This window comes from Saccopteryx leptura, chromosome 1 (genome assembly GCF_036850995.1).
Source record: "Saccopteryx leptura isolate mSacLep1 chromosome 1, mSacLep1_pri_phased_curated, whole genome shotgun sequence".
In the NCBI taxonomy this organism is placed as follows: domain Eukaryota; kingdom Metazoa; phylum Chordata; class Mammalia; order Chiroptera; family Emballonuridae; genus Saccopteryx; species Saccopteryx leptura.
Window position 1 is genome coordinate 62,176,128 of NC_089503.1, and position 13,787 is coordinate 62,189,914.

Below are 13,787 nucleotides of genomic sequence, written 5' to 3' on the forward strand. Positions count from 1 at the left end.
GGCCCTCCTTTGTCGGGTGCGTGAGGGAGGAGACCAGTCTCAAAGGCCCTTTGTGAAGCCACTGGTGAGAGGAGAAGGAGAAGGAGACACTTGAGCCTCTGGGCTCCTCTCACTTTATCCATCCCCCGCCCCATTCTGACCCTGTCCTGCCCTCCTGCCATCGCAGGGACATTTTAGGTCCATGACTGGGAAGGAGGCTGGTCAGGCCTGGCTGGGGAAGTTCGGGCTCGGTGCCCTGAGAGGAGGAATTGCTGGGCTGACCAGGCTCAGCATCCCCCTGCTGTGGGACCCCGGGCGAGTCATCTGCCCTTTCTGGGCCCTTCCTTCCCTGCCAGACTGCCTTCTCTTTCACTACCTCCCTCACTGGGCTTGCTGCCTGGTCCTTTCTAGACACTGAAAGAGAGGGAGCGGAGCTGCCCTGCCCCGGACGTGCAGGCTGCTGGCAGAGGGCAGGTGGTGGTGGGTGCTGAGAGTGATGTCTGAATGGGGCCCAGGGGTGGCGCGGGGGGGATCCGTTTCCGGGGGGGGGGGGCAGCTCAAGGCCAGGTGTGGCTGAATGGTGTTGCATGAGGAGGTGAGACCATGTGGACCAGGGTATGATGGACCGTCTGTGAGTCAGCAGAGCCTGCTGGGTGGTGGCAGGGCCAGTGTGACGGGCAGGCCCTCCCTCCACTGACAGGATGGGGCTGGGGGAGCAGGAAGTTAGGCCGGGCTTGCCTCAGGGTGGGGTGAGACCGACCCAGCAGGGTGACCATTCTCTCACCTGCTTGGGCCTTGGCCAGTGAGATGGGACTTTGACCTGTAAGCAGCTGCACTTCCCAGGAATCCCACTTCCTGGGTCCTGTGACCTGTTTATACAGAGTAAAAAGGCCAACTTTCTCAACAGCCCGGGGGAGGCCCTTCTTCACTCCCACCCTCCTCCAGCTCCTTCTCTTTAGGTTGTGGGTATGGGGCCTCTGTGTTCTTGGAGGAGCTCCCTCTTTCTCCCAAAATGAGATGAAGAGGCTGGTTTTCAGCCAGTTAGAGTTGGCCTTATGAGAGATGTGACCTTGAGCAAGTCACTTCCCCTCCCTGAGCCTCAGTTGCCTCATCTATATATGGGGAGAATAATTCTCAGAGGTCATGATTTCTGGAGGATGAAGTGACTTGAGGCATCTGTGGTGTCACACATGGCAGGCAGGTCACAACTGGCTCCCTCTCTCACCCACCTGCCAGTTCTGTGTTGGGGACCCAGAGCTGGCCCTGCCTGGAAGGACCCATCTCTAATGAGCTATACAGGGGAGCCAGGCCTCATCCCCCTCAGTCCCCATCGGGGCGCCTCCACCCAGGGCACCTACCTTGGGCCACATCCTCCCCCTCCCCCACATTCATTGTTTCTTTGTTCTTTCCAGTTCAGTAAACACTTGCTGGCCTCCCTCACTGGCCAGGCCAGGGAGATAAACTTGTGACTCAGGGGAATCCCAGTGCAAAGGGGTGTGTGTATACTTCCTTCTTTCTCAGGCCCAGAGCCTTGAGTGGGGCCCCTTCTCATCCCTTAGGAGGCAGAGTGCCCCCACCCTCTATCCAGCTCTCTGCTTCCCTCTCCCCCATCACTGGAGGTAAGCCTGCAGGTCCCTTGATGGGACCAAGAAAGGAACCAGTAGGCGTTCTACAAACAGATGTCTTTTTGGAACCTCTCAGAGTTCTCCCAAGGAGGCCTGCTGGTCCCCAGCCCCATGCCTGGGGCTCATGCTCATTATACCAGCACCTGGAAAAGGCCCCACTCCTTGGCTGTGCTGAACAGTAGCCCCTTTATGCCACGAAACAAGCAGTTTACACCAAGGCCAGCCACCTGGGCCTCTGCCCTGCCTGGAATGTCCCTTTCATGGCATATGCTCATGGGATTGCCAAGGAGAGCGTGGGGTGGGGTGGGGAGGCAGTCTGCTGCCGGAGTCGGGGGAATAAGCTCTAACCCCTGAGCACGCTGCCCTGGTTTCCTGCCCCAGGCAGAGGTCCTGCTTCCTTCCTCAGCCTTTTGCCCCACTTGTCTGATTGATTCCTGCTGTGACCTTAGATCATAGGAGGGAGGTGACTGGGGCGAAGGTGAATGGATTGGACGGGGAGAGGCGGAAGGGGCCCTTGATCCGCTGTCTGCCACATTCCTGTGTGCACACCGGTCCTGGAGACCTGAAATTCTTGTAATGCCACTGAGGGAGGTGGGTATATGGGGAGTGGCCTGTGTCAGGTGAAACTGGTCTAACATGCTGGGAGGGGCTGAGAGATAACCACAGGTGCGGAAGGCTGTGCCTCAGAGAGAGCTATGCTGACCAGAGCAGCCAGCCGGGGATAGCCTGGCCCAGGACTCACAGCACGTGCCTGTCCAGTCCAGTCCTACATGCCACTTTGCCCTGCCTCCCAGAGCTCCTGTCTGAGCCACAGCAATGCACAGGAACACAGGTGGCCAGGAACCTGGGGTAGGGGTGACAAAGGTGGGAGCTGTCTTAAGGCTGTGGGACGGTTGTGTCTTAGGGGAATTTGGAAACCTCAGTCCCCTTTGGAGCCTCCCTGCTTACCAGTGCTTTCCATGTCTGCTCTGCTGGGGTTATGTGAAGCCAGTATCCGCGGCCACCGTCACAGCCGCCTGGCCCATGCAGGTTCGCACTGGATTCGGACAGACGGTAATGAAACAATGGAGCCAAGAACTGGTGGGCCGTTACATTTAATCCTAGCTTGCACCTGGCGGGCAAGTAAAAACACACACTGGCCTCCAAAACTCATTCAGTGCTCACAAAGCTACTGACTTATCCGAGTTTCCTAGAATCAAAGGTTTCTAGATCACCAGCCTTATTCACCTCTGTTCCCCCTCTCCTTCTCTCTGCACAAACTGCACAAACTGGCTTCTCCTTCAGCACTCCGCCATCTTGGCTGCTTCTCCTCTTTTCCAGAGTAATGCTGGCCTTACTCTGCTCTCTCTAATACTAATCTCAGGAACTGTGAGAGCAAGCTCCTGGTCTGCCCCACTTTATAGAAATCAAAACCTTTAATCCAATATACAAACTAGGAAGTCTTTGATACAAAGTCACTTATCTGAGGTGTAATGGGATTCCTCATGAGAGTGCACCACCCTACATCAAAAAGGGTGGGAAAAGTTTAGTCTTAAAACTAAGCATTAGGCTATAAGGATCCTGCCTGCTTATAGCCCGTCCGCCCACATCCAGTACAAACTATAAGCGAGCAAACATTAATATCATATTTAAACTTATTTGACCGACAGGTTACCACCTCCAGGCAGCCTCCTCTGATCTCTCTGGGTTCTCCTGTCATAACTGTGCTCACAGCCAGGTTCCTCCTCTTCGAGGGCCCTGCCTGCGGCTGGGAGCCTCCCTGTCTGGATCGGTGCTCTGTGCCCAGCTGATGGGCCAGGACAGGTGGAAGGACAAACAATTGGCCTTGAGAAGCCTGACCCTATGGTGGCAAAAGATTCCCCAAGCTGGGCTAAGGACAGGTACAGGGGGACGAGTGAAAGAAGGGTGGCTTTGTCACTTTTAAATCTTAGCCTACCTGAAGGCTCTGGAGCTGCCTAAATTTGACTCTCAGTTCACCTCTTCCTGTGTGGCCCTGAACAAGTGACTTGACCTCTCTGTGCCTTGGTTTTCTCATCTGTAAAGTGGGGATACTAACAGGGTTGTTTTGCACAGTGTGGGGCACACTAAGTGGGTGCCCAGTCATTGTGAGCTCTTTCTGTGATTATTCCCTTCAGGGTGTCCCCAGACGGCCTCTGGGCTCCGTGACAGACTCCAAGTGGCACCATCCTCAGGTGGTTTCTCTGTGTTAGAGCTTGCAAACCTGAAGCTCTCCCAGCAGTGGGAACATGCCAGACTGCCGCCTCCTCCCTGCTCCCTCCCAGACTAGTGGATTTGCTTCAAGTCCTTTTCCTGCTACAGCAAGTCAGGGCACTGCTGGGCCTCCTGACACCTTAAGCTCAGGCTCTCTCTCTCTCTCTCTCTTTCTCTCTCTGAGGCTAGAGAAATGTCTGAGGCCAGAGCCCTGTTCTGGGGTAGCAGAGCCAGCAGAGACTGTTACTCGGTGGGGAGGATAACAGTTCAGTGGGGACAGACAAATCCCTAAGTGGGGAGCCCAGCAGACCTGGGTTCTGTCCCATCAGTCCCCTTTCTTGGCTCATAACCTTGAGCATCATTGTTTCCTCCTGGGCCTCAGTGTCCTCCTCGGTGGAATGGGCAGTTGTGTCTCTGTCCAGGGCCCTGACTGGGAGGGTCTGACGGGAGGAGCTCCTTGGCGTTCCCCTCTGCCGCAGACCCTGGTTGATGCCAGGCTGTAGCTGTCTTACTGTGTCTCGGGTCCTCCAGATATGAAGCCTTCCTCCACCCCCATCCTGTTTGTCCTTCTGGACCCCAGGGAGGCAGATGCTAAGTCATGGCTCTCTCTGGCGCAGAATGCTGGCCTGGGAGGTAAGATAAGGAGAGCACCAGGGCCAAGGCTAGGCTTCCAGATAGCTGCCTCACTGGGTTCTATGACCTGGGGCATTATATTCCTGCAGTCTGGGCTCTGGGGAAGTTGCCTTGCAGTTGACCCTGATCTTGTCACTCTGAAGTCCCATCTGGAACCACTCATATCCTCAGGGGAGTTATGGCCTTCAATCTGGCTTTCCAAAACACCGGTTTTCCCAGGCAGAGGTGGCAACAGAGGTCCCAGACACCTTAGTGAGAAGGAGTAGCCCTTTGCCCCTTTCCCCCTGCAAGTGCTATGCTCCATGACGTGTGGAGTCCTTACCCAGCCTTCTAAGGATAGTAATCTGCCTCCTTTGCACAGGACAGCAGATGGAGGCTCAGAGAGGTTGAGCCACTGGTCCAAAGTTGCACAGCCAGTAAGTGACTTCCTGACATTGGACCTCTGCTGGCTGCTTGTGGTAAGACCTCAGTAGCTCTGTTGCGACTGAACTTGCTCCGAGCACCAGCTGACATGGAAGCAGGCCCGTGCTGTGTGCTGGGGCATGTTATTCTACCTCTGTGGGCTCATCTGTAAAATTAGCACAGCGCCCACCTCTGAGGACCATGGTGAGGATTGCTTGCAGTGCCAGCAGGATGCCTGGCAGTGGGAAGGCATCTCAGCGTTTACCTCCCCCACCGCCCACTGTAGCTGGCCCCCTTGGGGAGCATGCACTCCCTTTCAGCTCTGTGGGGTGAAGATGCTGATGGGCGAGGAGAATGGGCCTGGGGGGACACTCTGGGAGCCATGTGGGTGTCTGCTCAGCTCTGTTCGCATTTGCTGGCTGTGTGCCCTTGACAAGTCACTGACAATGTCCCACTCTCAAGTGGAGTAGGGTCAGATCAAACAGCCTGCGGATGTGCCCACATGGGGCATGGTGTGTTGGCTCCCCGCTTCTCCCGCCCTCTGTACTCATCACATGTACTTTTGGTGTGTGTCCCCTGCACCCTCACCCCGCTGCATGACTGTGGGCACCAGAGCCAGCTGGGAGGGACACTGATGGGCTGCTGCTGCCGGAGGAGGATGTGCTGGTTAGGGAGGACACAGGGCAGGAGGAAGGTGGTGGCCCAATGTCCAGTCTCCCCAAGTCCTTTCATAGTATTTGTTCACCGTGGAATTTTTGACAGAAGAGCAGTGTTCCTGAGCCAGGGGAAGGGAGAAGGGCCTTCCAGGGGGAACCTGGGGGAACCTGGTGTGGGGAAACAGACTGGCCATGGGGGCCCCCAGTCTTCAAGGGGGACAGACAAATCTCCATGCTGACAGTGAGGTCTCCTCCCGGCTTCTCCACAGGACATCTGCGAGGACCCCCGCCTCTTTGTGGACGGCATCAGCTCTCACGACCTGCACCAGGGCCAGGTGGGCAACTGCTGGTTTGTGGCAGCCTGTTCATCGCTGGCCTCCCGAGAGTCGCTGTGGCAAAAGGTGAGGCTGGGGTGGGGTGGTGGTTGCTGGGCAATGTGAGCTCCGCTGGCAGCCCTCACCGCCCAACAGGGGAGGTGCAGCCAAACAGGGGTGGGGTGGGGGTGACAGCGGGGCTCCCCAGCATCGGCTGAGTGTTAGAGTCACCTTCCCCTCACCTGCCGGTCTAGCATCTCTGGGGCAGCTGCTGGGAATCTGTGTAGCTCCCACGAGGATTCTGATGTGTTTCCTCCCCACTCTGGGGGCCTGCAGTGTCCCTGGAGCCTTCTGGCTGATACGTGAGAAATGTGGAAGCTGCCTGAATCATGTGCAGTGTGGAGAGACCATTAACTGGGGTTTGGGAGACCTCTGGCGGGTACCTGCTATGTGGCCTGGCCAGTCCTTGCCTTTCTCTGTGTCTTAATTTTCCCACTAGTTCAGAGGGAGTGATCCATGATTCAGGGTTCCAAGCTGTTGATGTTCCAGACCAGCATCAAAGGGTTTAGGTTGGAAAAAATGTGCTCTGGCCCTGACACTTCGCTCTCTTGTGGCAGCAGCCGGCAGTGCAGCCCTTAAATCAGACACTGGGCCTCCTGCTGGAGAGGCAGGGAGGCTGGAGTAGAGGCTGGACTTGGGTTCTCTAAAGAAATAGCAACAGGGATTGCATCCTGGGTTTCCATGCTAGCAAATACAAATCATTGCCCTTTCTCTTCCCTGCCCTTCCTGCCCTTCCAGTAGGGGCGAGCAGCTGGGCTTCAGAGCACTGTCAGACTGGGCATCTCGGTCGGACAGGCCCAAGGTGCGAGCCCCAGCTCACCATTTGGTAGCTTTATAAATATCCTCACCTGAAAAATCAGGATGCCAGGGTAGCTCCTTCTCTCGGAGTTGTGAGGGTGAAAGGAGACTGTACTTAAAGGGCCTCGTGCAGTGCTCTGTGAATGGTGGCCACGTTACAGTGTTACGGTAATTAATATTTATAGATTGTATGGCTGTTCTCATGTAAGCAGGACACAAGGAGCAGAGTGAGTTTGTTTTCATTCTCTGAGATGGAGCTGTGCCTTCAGAGGGAGCTGTGCCTGCAGCTGAGGCCGGGACTGTGGTGGGGCCCTGCTGTCCTGTCTTCTGAATGGAGTGTGACTTCTCAAAGCCACCCTTGAGTGGGCCTCCCTGGGACCTGGCCCCTAATGATCCTGTGGGGATAGAGCAGCTGTGGGCTGTAAGGGCCTCTGCTGGGACCTGCGGACTTGGGCACTCTTGAGGTGTCAGAGGTGGGAGGGCCTCAGAGAGCCACAGGTGGGATGGCTGCATTCACTGGTTTCGAGGCCCAGAGAGTGTTGGTGCCTGGCCCTGTCCTCCTGGCTCCACCCACCTTTTCTGAGCCCAGAACAAGGTCCCCCTGCCTCTGAGCCCCACCCTCAGGACTCTATCTGAGGTTAGAGGTGGCACACAGAAGTCCTGTAGTGCTGACCCCACACCTCTCAGCCTGCCCCGTAATTGCGTGTTTACCTGTGGTCTCCCTTCCCAACGTGAGCTCCCCATGGGTAGAGCTAGGCCACCTGATAGCTCCCTGTTGAGCCCAGTCGGAGCCTGCCAAAGAGCAGACTCAAAATTTTGAGAATTGTCAGACCCAGCTACTGGCCAGTAACCGTCCTTGCTGCTATAAATGACCTGGGGCCTTCATTGGGTTTGAGCCTGACCTGCTGTGACCCCACCTAGGGAGAGGGCTGTCTGGTTGTTTATAGGGAGCGGCCTTAGCTTGCTCCTGCCCTGGGCCCTGGTGTGGCTGTTCATTTAATGAGTTGATAAAGGGGCCCAGAACCTGCAGCGGAGGCCTGTCATTGGTGTTGTGTGACCACGGCAGACCTATGTGTGTCTGGGCCAAGGTTCCTCTCGCAGGGTGTTAGGGCACCTCACTTGGCTGGAGGCTTCGAGAGCCAGGAGGCTGATCTCCGGGAGCCTGTGTCCCCAGGAGGCTGCGGCAGGGTGGGGTGCTCTGGACTAATTGCACTCTGCTGCCTGTGCTGCTGTGGTGACAGTCCCTGGCTCCTGGAGGGAGAGACGGAGCCCTGGGGAGCTCATTACTGTGCCTTCCCTCCCTTGCTGTCCCTTCTGGCTGGGCCCTGTTTGTTGTCACCCTTAGCTTCTGGACCTGTTGCCCTGCAGGGCCTCCCCTCCCCACCTATTTTTTTCCGTGGAATGGGGTTGGTGCTCAGGCTACCTGCACCCATGCCTCCCCCACCCACCTCACTCTGGGGATGCTGAGCCTCGGATGCAGGCATATCGCACCCTCCACGCACATGCTCTCTTCTCTAGGAGGCCAGGCCTTTACCTCAGTTCTTGCTGCAGCCTGGGGCTGATGATTTGAAGCCAGCGAGACCTGGGTTTCATTCTGTCCTGGGTTCCTTGCTAGTCGACCTCAGGCAGGCCACTTTCCTTCTCTTGGCCTCAGGGTAAACCTGACCTTTCCAGTGCACAGGGTTGTGGGAGAATGAAAGGAGCCGGGGAGGTGTGGGGAGAGAAGCCCCTGGCATAAGGGGCAATATGCATGCATTAAACCAGGGGTCCCCAAACTTTTTACACAGGGGGCCAGTTCACTGTCCCTCAGACCGTTGGAGGGCCGGACTATAAAAAAAACTATGAACAAATCCCTATGCACACTGCACATATCTTATTTTAAAGTAAAAAAAAAAAACAACAGGAACAAATACAATATTTAAAATGAAGAACAAGTAAATTTAAATTAACAAACTGACCAGTATTCCAATGGGAACTATGTTCCTCTCACTGACCACCAATGAAAGAGATGCCCCTTCCAGAAGTGCGGAGGGGGCTAGATAAATGGCCTCAGGGGGCCTCATGTGGCCCTCGGGCCGTAGTTTGGGGACCCCTGCATTAAACCCTCCTCCCTGCCCCTCTGAGTTCCCACCTGCAGCAGGCCTCTGCCATTATGGGATCTCTGGTGGGGGCATCATGTTCTCCCCAACTGGACTGTACCTTTCCTGAGCACAGGACTTCAGGTGGACCAGAAATCAGGATGTGACAGTGGGGTGGAGCATTTGCCAGGAGGCCTGTCCTGGTCCAGGCTGAGGGAGTTCACCTCCCCCAGAGCCTGGAGAAGTGCCAAGCATGAGGCAGGCCTGCTGGTGGAGCCATGGGGTGCCCCTGGCCGCAGGAAGCAGAGTGAGAGCCCAGTCCCAGTGGAGTGCCGGATGTCTGAGAGTGAGTGCTGGGGGCGGGCAGTCCCAGTGGAGTGCCGGATGTCTGAGAGTGAGTGCTGGGGGCGGGCAGTCCCAGTGGAGTGCCGGATGTCTGAGAGTGAGTGCTGGGGGCGGGCAGTCCCAGTGGAGTGCCAGATGTCTGAGAGTGGGTGCTGGGGGCGGGCAGTCCCAGTGGAGTGCCGGATGTCTGAGAGTGGGTGCTGGGGGCGGGCAGTCCCAGTGGAGTGCCGGATGTCTGAGAGTGGGTGCTGGGGGCGGGCAGTCCCAGTGGAGTGCCGGATGTCTGAGAGTGGGTGCTGGGGGCGGGCAGTCCCAGTGGAGTGCCGGGTGTCTGAGAGTGAGTGCTGGGGGCGGGCAGTCCCAGTGGAGTGCCCGATGTCTGAGAGTGAGTGCTGCAAGCGGGCAGTCCCAGTGGAGTGCCGGATGTCTGAGAGTGAGTGCTGGGGGCGGGCAGTCCCAGCGGAGTGCGGGATGTCTGAGAGTGAGTGCTGGGGGCGGGCAGTCCCAGCGGAGTGCGGGATGTCTGAGAGTGAGTGCTGGGGGCGGGCAGTCCCAGCGGAGTGCCGGATGTCTGAGGGTGAGTGCTGGGGGCGGGCAGTCCCGGCGGAGTGCCGGGTGTCTGAGAGTGAGTGCTGGGGACCGGCAGTCCCAGCGGAGTGCGGGATGTCTGAGGGTGAGTGCTGGGGGCGGGCAGTCCCAGCGGAGTGCGGGATGTCTGAGGGTGAGTGCTGGGGGCGGGCAGTCCCAGCGGAGTGCGGGATGTCTGAGAGTGAGTGCTGGGGGCGGGCAGTCCCAGCGGAGTGCCGGATGTCTGAGGGTGAGTGCTGGGGGCGGGCAGTCCCAGTGGAGTGCGGGATGTCTGAGGGTGAGTGCTGGGGGCGGGCAGTCCCGGCGGAGTGCCGGGTGTCTGAGAGTGAGTGCTGGGGGCAGGCAGTCCCAGTGGAGTGTCGGATGTCTGAGAGTGAGTGCTGGGGACCGGCAGTCCCAGCGGAGTGCGGGATGTCTGAGGGTAAGTGCTGGGGGCGGGCAGTCCCAGCGGAGTGCCGGATGTCTGAGGGTGAGTGCTGGGGGCGGGCAGTCCCGGCGGAGTGCCGGGTGTCTGAGAGTGAGTGCTGGGGGCGGGCAGTCCCAGCGGAGTGCGGGATGTCTGAGAGTGAGTGCTGGGGGCCGGCAGTCCCAGTGGAGTGCGGGATGTCTGAGAGTGAGTGCTGGGGGCGGGCAGTCCCGGCGGAGTGCCGGGTGTCTGAGAGTGAGTGCTGGGGGCGGGCAGTCCCGGCGGAGTGCCGGGTGTCTGAGAGTGAGTGCTGGGGGCGGGCAGTCCCAGCGGAGTGCGGGATGTCTGAGGGTGAGTGCTGGGGGCGGGCAGTCCCGGCGGAGTGCCGGGTGTCTGAGAGTGAGTGCTGGGGGCGGGCAGTCCCGGCGGAGTGCCGGGTGTCTGAGAGTGAGTGCTGGGGGCGGGCAGTCCCAGCGGAGTGCCGGATGTCTGAGGGTGAGTGCTGGGGGCGGGCAGTCCCAGTGGAGTGCGGGATGTCTGAGGGTGAGTGCTGGGGGCGGGCAGTCCCAGCGGAGTGCCAGATGTCTGAGGGTGAGTGCTGGGGGCGGGCAGTCCCAGTGGAGTGAGTGCTGGGGGCGGGCAGTCCCAGTGGAGTGCGGGATGTCTGAGGGTGAGTGCTGGGGGCGGGCAGTCCCGGCGGAGTGCCGGATGTCTGAGAGTGAGTGCTGGGGGCAGGCAGTCCTAGGGTAGAGCACCTGGTAGCGGGGCTGGGCTATTTTTTGGTTCCATTTAAATGTTTCCTATCCCGCCGGTGCCCTCACTGTGAGCGGTTCATGCCCTTGAGCTATGTAGCAGTTCACTCACCACATGTTAGTTGAGCACGGGCTCTGCCCCAGCAACACTCTAGGTTCCGGGGACAGAAGATTTGAGGAAATATATACAAAGCTACTAAAGGTTTTCTGTACCTAGAAACAACCAGTGCTAAGGGTTTTCTGTATTTCCTTCTAGTCTTTTTTTTTTCTATTTGGGGTTAAAGAGGTGTTTATTAATTTTTTTTGTTTTTAAATACACATTTTTGCAGTTACATATGTGCGTTTGGAGCTTCTTTTCTCCCCCATCCAACCTTTGGTGGGTCCGCTCAAGGCTGAGCAGAGGCCTGTGGACAGTCATGGGCCCGTGGACAGTCATGGGCCCAGCCCCACCTGCATCTTCAGCCCGCCCTCCCTTCCCTCCCTTCCTCTGGCCTCCCCTGGCTCTCTCTGCCCCCTCCATTCTTCCCTATCTGTCTGTCTTTGAGGTCCAAATCCTGGTGACAACTTCTGCCTCAGCCTTTTCCTGCAGGTCTTTAACTCTCTGCCCAGGCTGAGGTCAGGTTCTCCCCAGGGTCATGTGGCTTCTGGGTCCCCATCAGTAAAAGCTGAATACCTCCCCCTGTCTTGAAGGTTCAGAGATGGGGTGGGCATTCTCTGCCCTCAGTGCTATCGCCAGACTATACCCTCCCCATGTAAACCCCTACAGGCTCATGCCATTTGCCCTCCCCTCTGCCCATCCCACTTAGTCGCCATCCCCTGCCAACCAGCTACAATGGCCTACCACCCAGGCACCGAGGCCTTGGACCTCCGATTTCCTAGCCTTTCCCATTCCATCCGTCCACAGTACTACCATGCTGCCGGGATTACTATGTCCCTGTGCTGATACTATGTCCTCATCACCCTGGGCTCAGTTCTTGATTACATCTCCATCAGCCCTCACCATCAGTTGCCTTGAACTCCTGTTCCCATGGCAGCCACAGCCTGCACCAGGCCCTGTTCTCCCTGCAAGTCTTCAGTTGAAGGATTAATCTCTCTGGCTTCACCTTCTAGGTATTTTGCTTATTCCTCCACCCTGACACACACCTGTCCCTAAACCACATCTTTGACCATGTGCTCTCTCCCCATCTTCCCATCTTCTTTTTGTTGTCCTTGGTTTAGGGCCCCATGGTCCATCATATCAACTGTTCATTCATTCATTCATTCATCTATCTAACAAGCATTTTCTGAGGGCCTCTTCTGTGGCAGGCCCTGTTCTAGGTGTTGGCTTAGAGCAGTGGTTCTCAAACTTTTTGAAGTCGTGGTGCATTTAAAATCTTACAAATAATTGTAGGCGCACTGTATACAAATTCCTGAGAAATATGTTATAATAATTAAGTCAAATATTAAAGAAAAAATATTAAGTCCAAACGTGCTTTTATGGTAATTAAACAAAATAAATGACAAAATTAAATTTATTCTGACATTGAAAAACATTTTTATGTTATATTTTTTGAGTTATGCTTTTTAGAATTCATAAAAAAGGGGGGTTAAAAAATTTAAAAAACGACAAAAAAGTTATCTTTTTATATATAGATACATTCTTAGTAAGATTTCGTAAATTTGGCAGGTCCCGGTGTGAATGTGTTAAGTTTTTCATTTTTGTGTTGATGAGAAACATGAGCCTGATGTGTCCTAGCGATTTCTTCAATGTTTGGGCATATATTTGAAAGGCAAACTATCATTTCCTCCTCAATACATTGAAGAATTCCTCTCTTTTTACTCTTAATTGTTTTGAGTGCAGAAAACCCTCACTATACAGATCATCTTCACTTTACACCAAACAAAGGATAGAAGAAACTTGCCTCCAGTCTTTCCCGGGAACATGGGGGGTTGTGTAAACAACCCAGCACTACAGCTTAACAGCCTTTTGCAACCTAATCAGGCAAGTGAGGTTGGGGGTTGGGCAGACTGTCAGTTTACAGCCAATTTCTCAGATCTCTGTCCCCCAAAATCTAAATTCAAAAAACCCTGTTGGTGTTTTGGTCCCCAACAGGCACATATTTCTCTGGAATACCATAGGGCGCACCTGGAAATCTTCTAGGGCGCACCAGTGTGCCCTGGCGCACACTTTGAGAACCACTGGCTTAGAGTAATGAACAAGACAGACAGGGTCCCTGCTCTGTCAGGGCTTATGGTCTAGCAGGGATGCATCACAGACAAAAAGCAGCAAATGTACAAATAAAAAGTCAAGTTTAGTGCTGGGAAGGAGAGAAGCAGCTCCTCTTTGTGAAGGAAAGGAAGTCCCTCCCACCATAGTAACTCCTCGTCCACACTGTTCCCTTCTCTGCCCCTCCAGCTACAAAGTATACAGTTCTGTGAGGCTCAGGCAGCGTCACACCTTTATATGGTTCTCTCAGATGCTCTTGGGGAATTGCTACCAGCAATGCCCAGAACTGACCCCAGGGCTTCACAGGACCAGGTGCTCTTTTCCTCTCTGGGCCTCCCTGCTGTTCGATAGCCCAAGATCCCACTGACTTACATAGCCTTGTCTGGCTAGTGACTGTGCTTGTGATCCACTAGACCCCCCTCCCCAGATTGTTTTCAAGTGTTACAGTTTGGAATGAGCTGCTGTCCCTTTTCTGTGTGTGACATGTCACGGAAGCTCCCGTCTCCCCCACCCCCAGCTACGCTCCCATACTCCAGCCCTCCCATTTTCCCACATGTAATAGTCCTGTTCCACCGCAGGTTCTGGGAATGTAAATGTTTGTCAGATTCTTCCTCTGCCTCAGGCCTTCTGGGGGAAAGTGGGGATTGCTACAGGTGGAACAAGAGGTGAGGTCAGATTAGGAGCAAAGCCTGGGCATGTGGCTGCCACATGGTGCAGAGCTGAGGCGGCCAGCA

The 13,787-nt window shown here is 55.9% G+C and overlaps 1 protein-coding gene across 3 annotated transcripts in view; it reads left to right on the top strand.

Annotated features, from left to right (window-relative positions):
- Positions 1–13,787, top strand: part of CAPN5 (calpain 5) — a 58,977-nt gene that overhangs the window by 21,630 nt on the left and 23,560 nt on the right. For all 3 annotated transcript variants that reach the window (XM_066369152.1, XM_066369163.1, XM_066369171.1), the window contains exon 3: positions 5,776–5,907. In XM_066369152.1, coding sequence (XP_066225249.1) covers positions 5,776–5,907 — 132 coding nt within the window. The remainder of the gene's footprint in view (positions 1–5,775; positions 5,908–13,787) is intronic.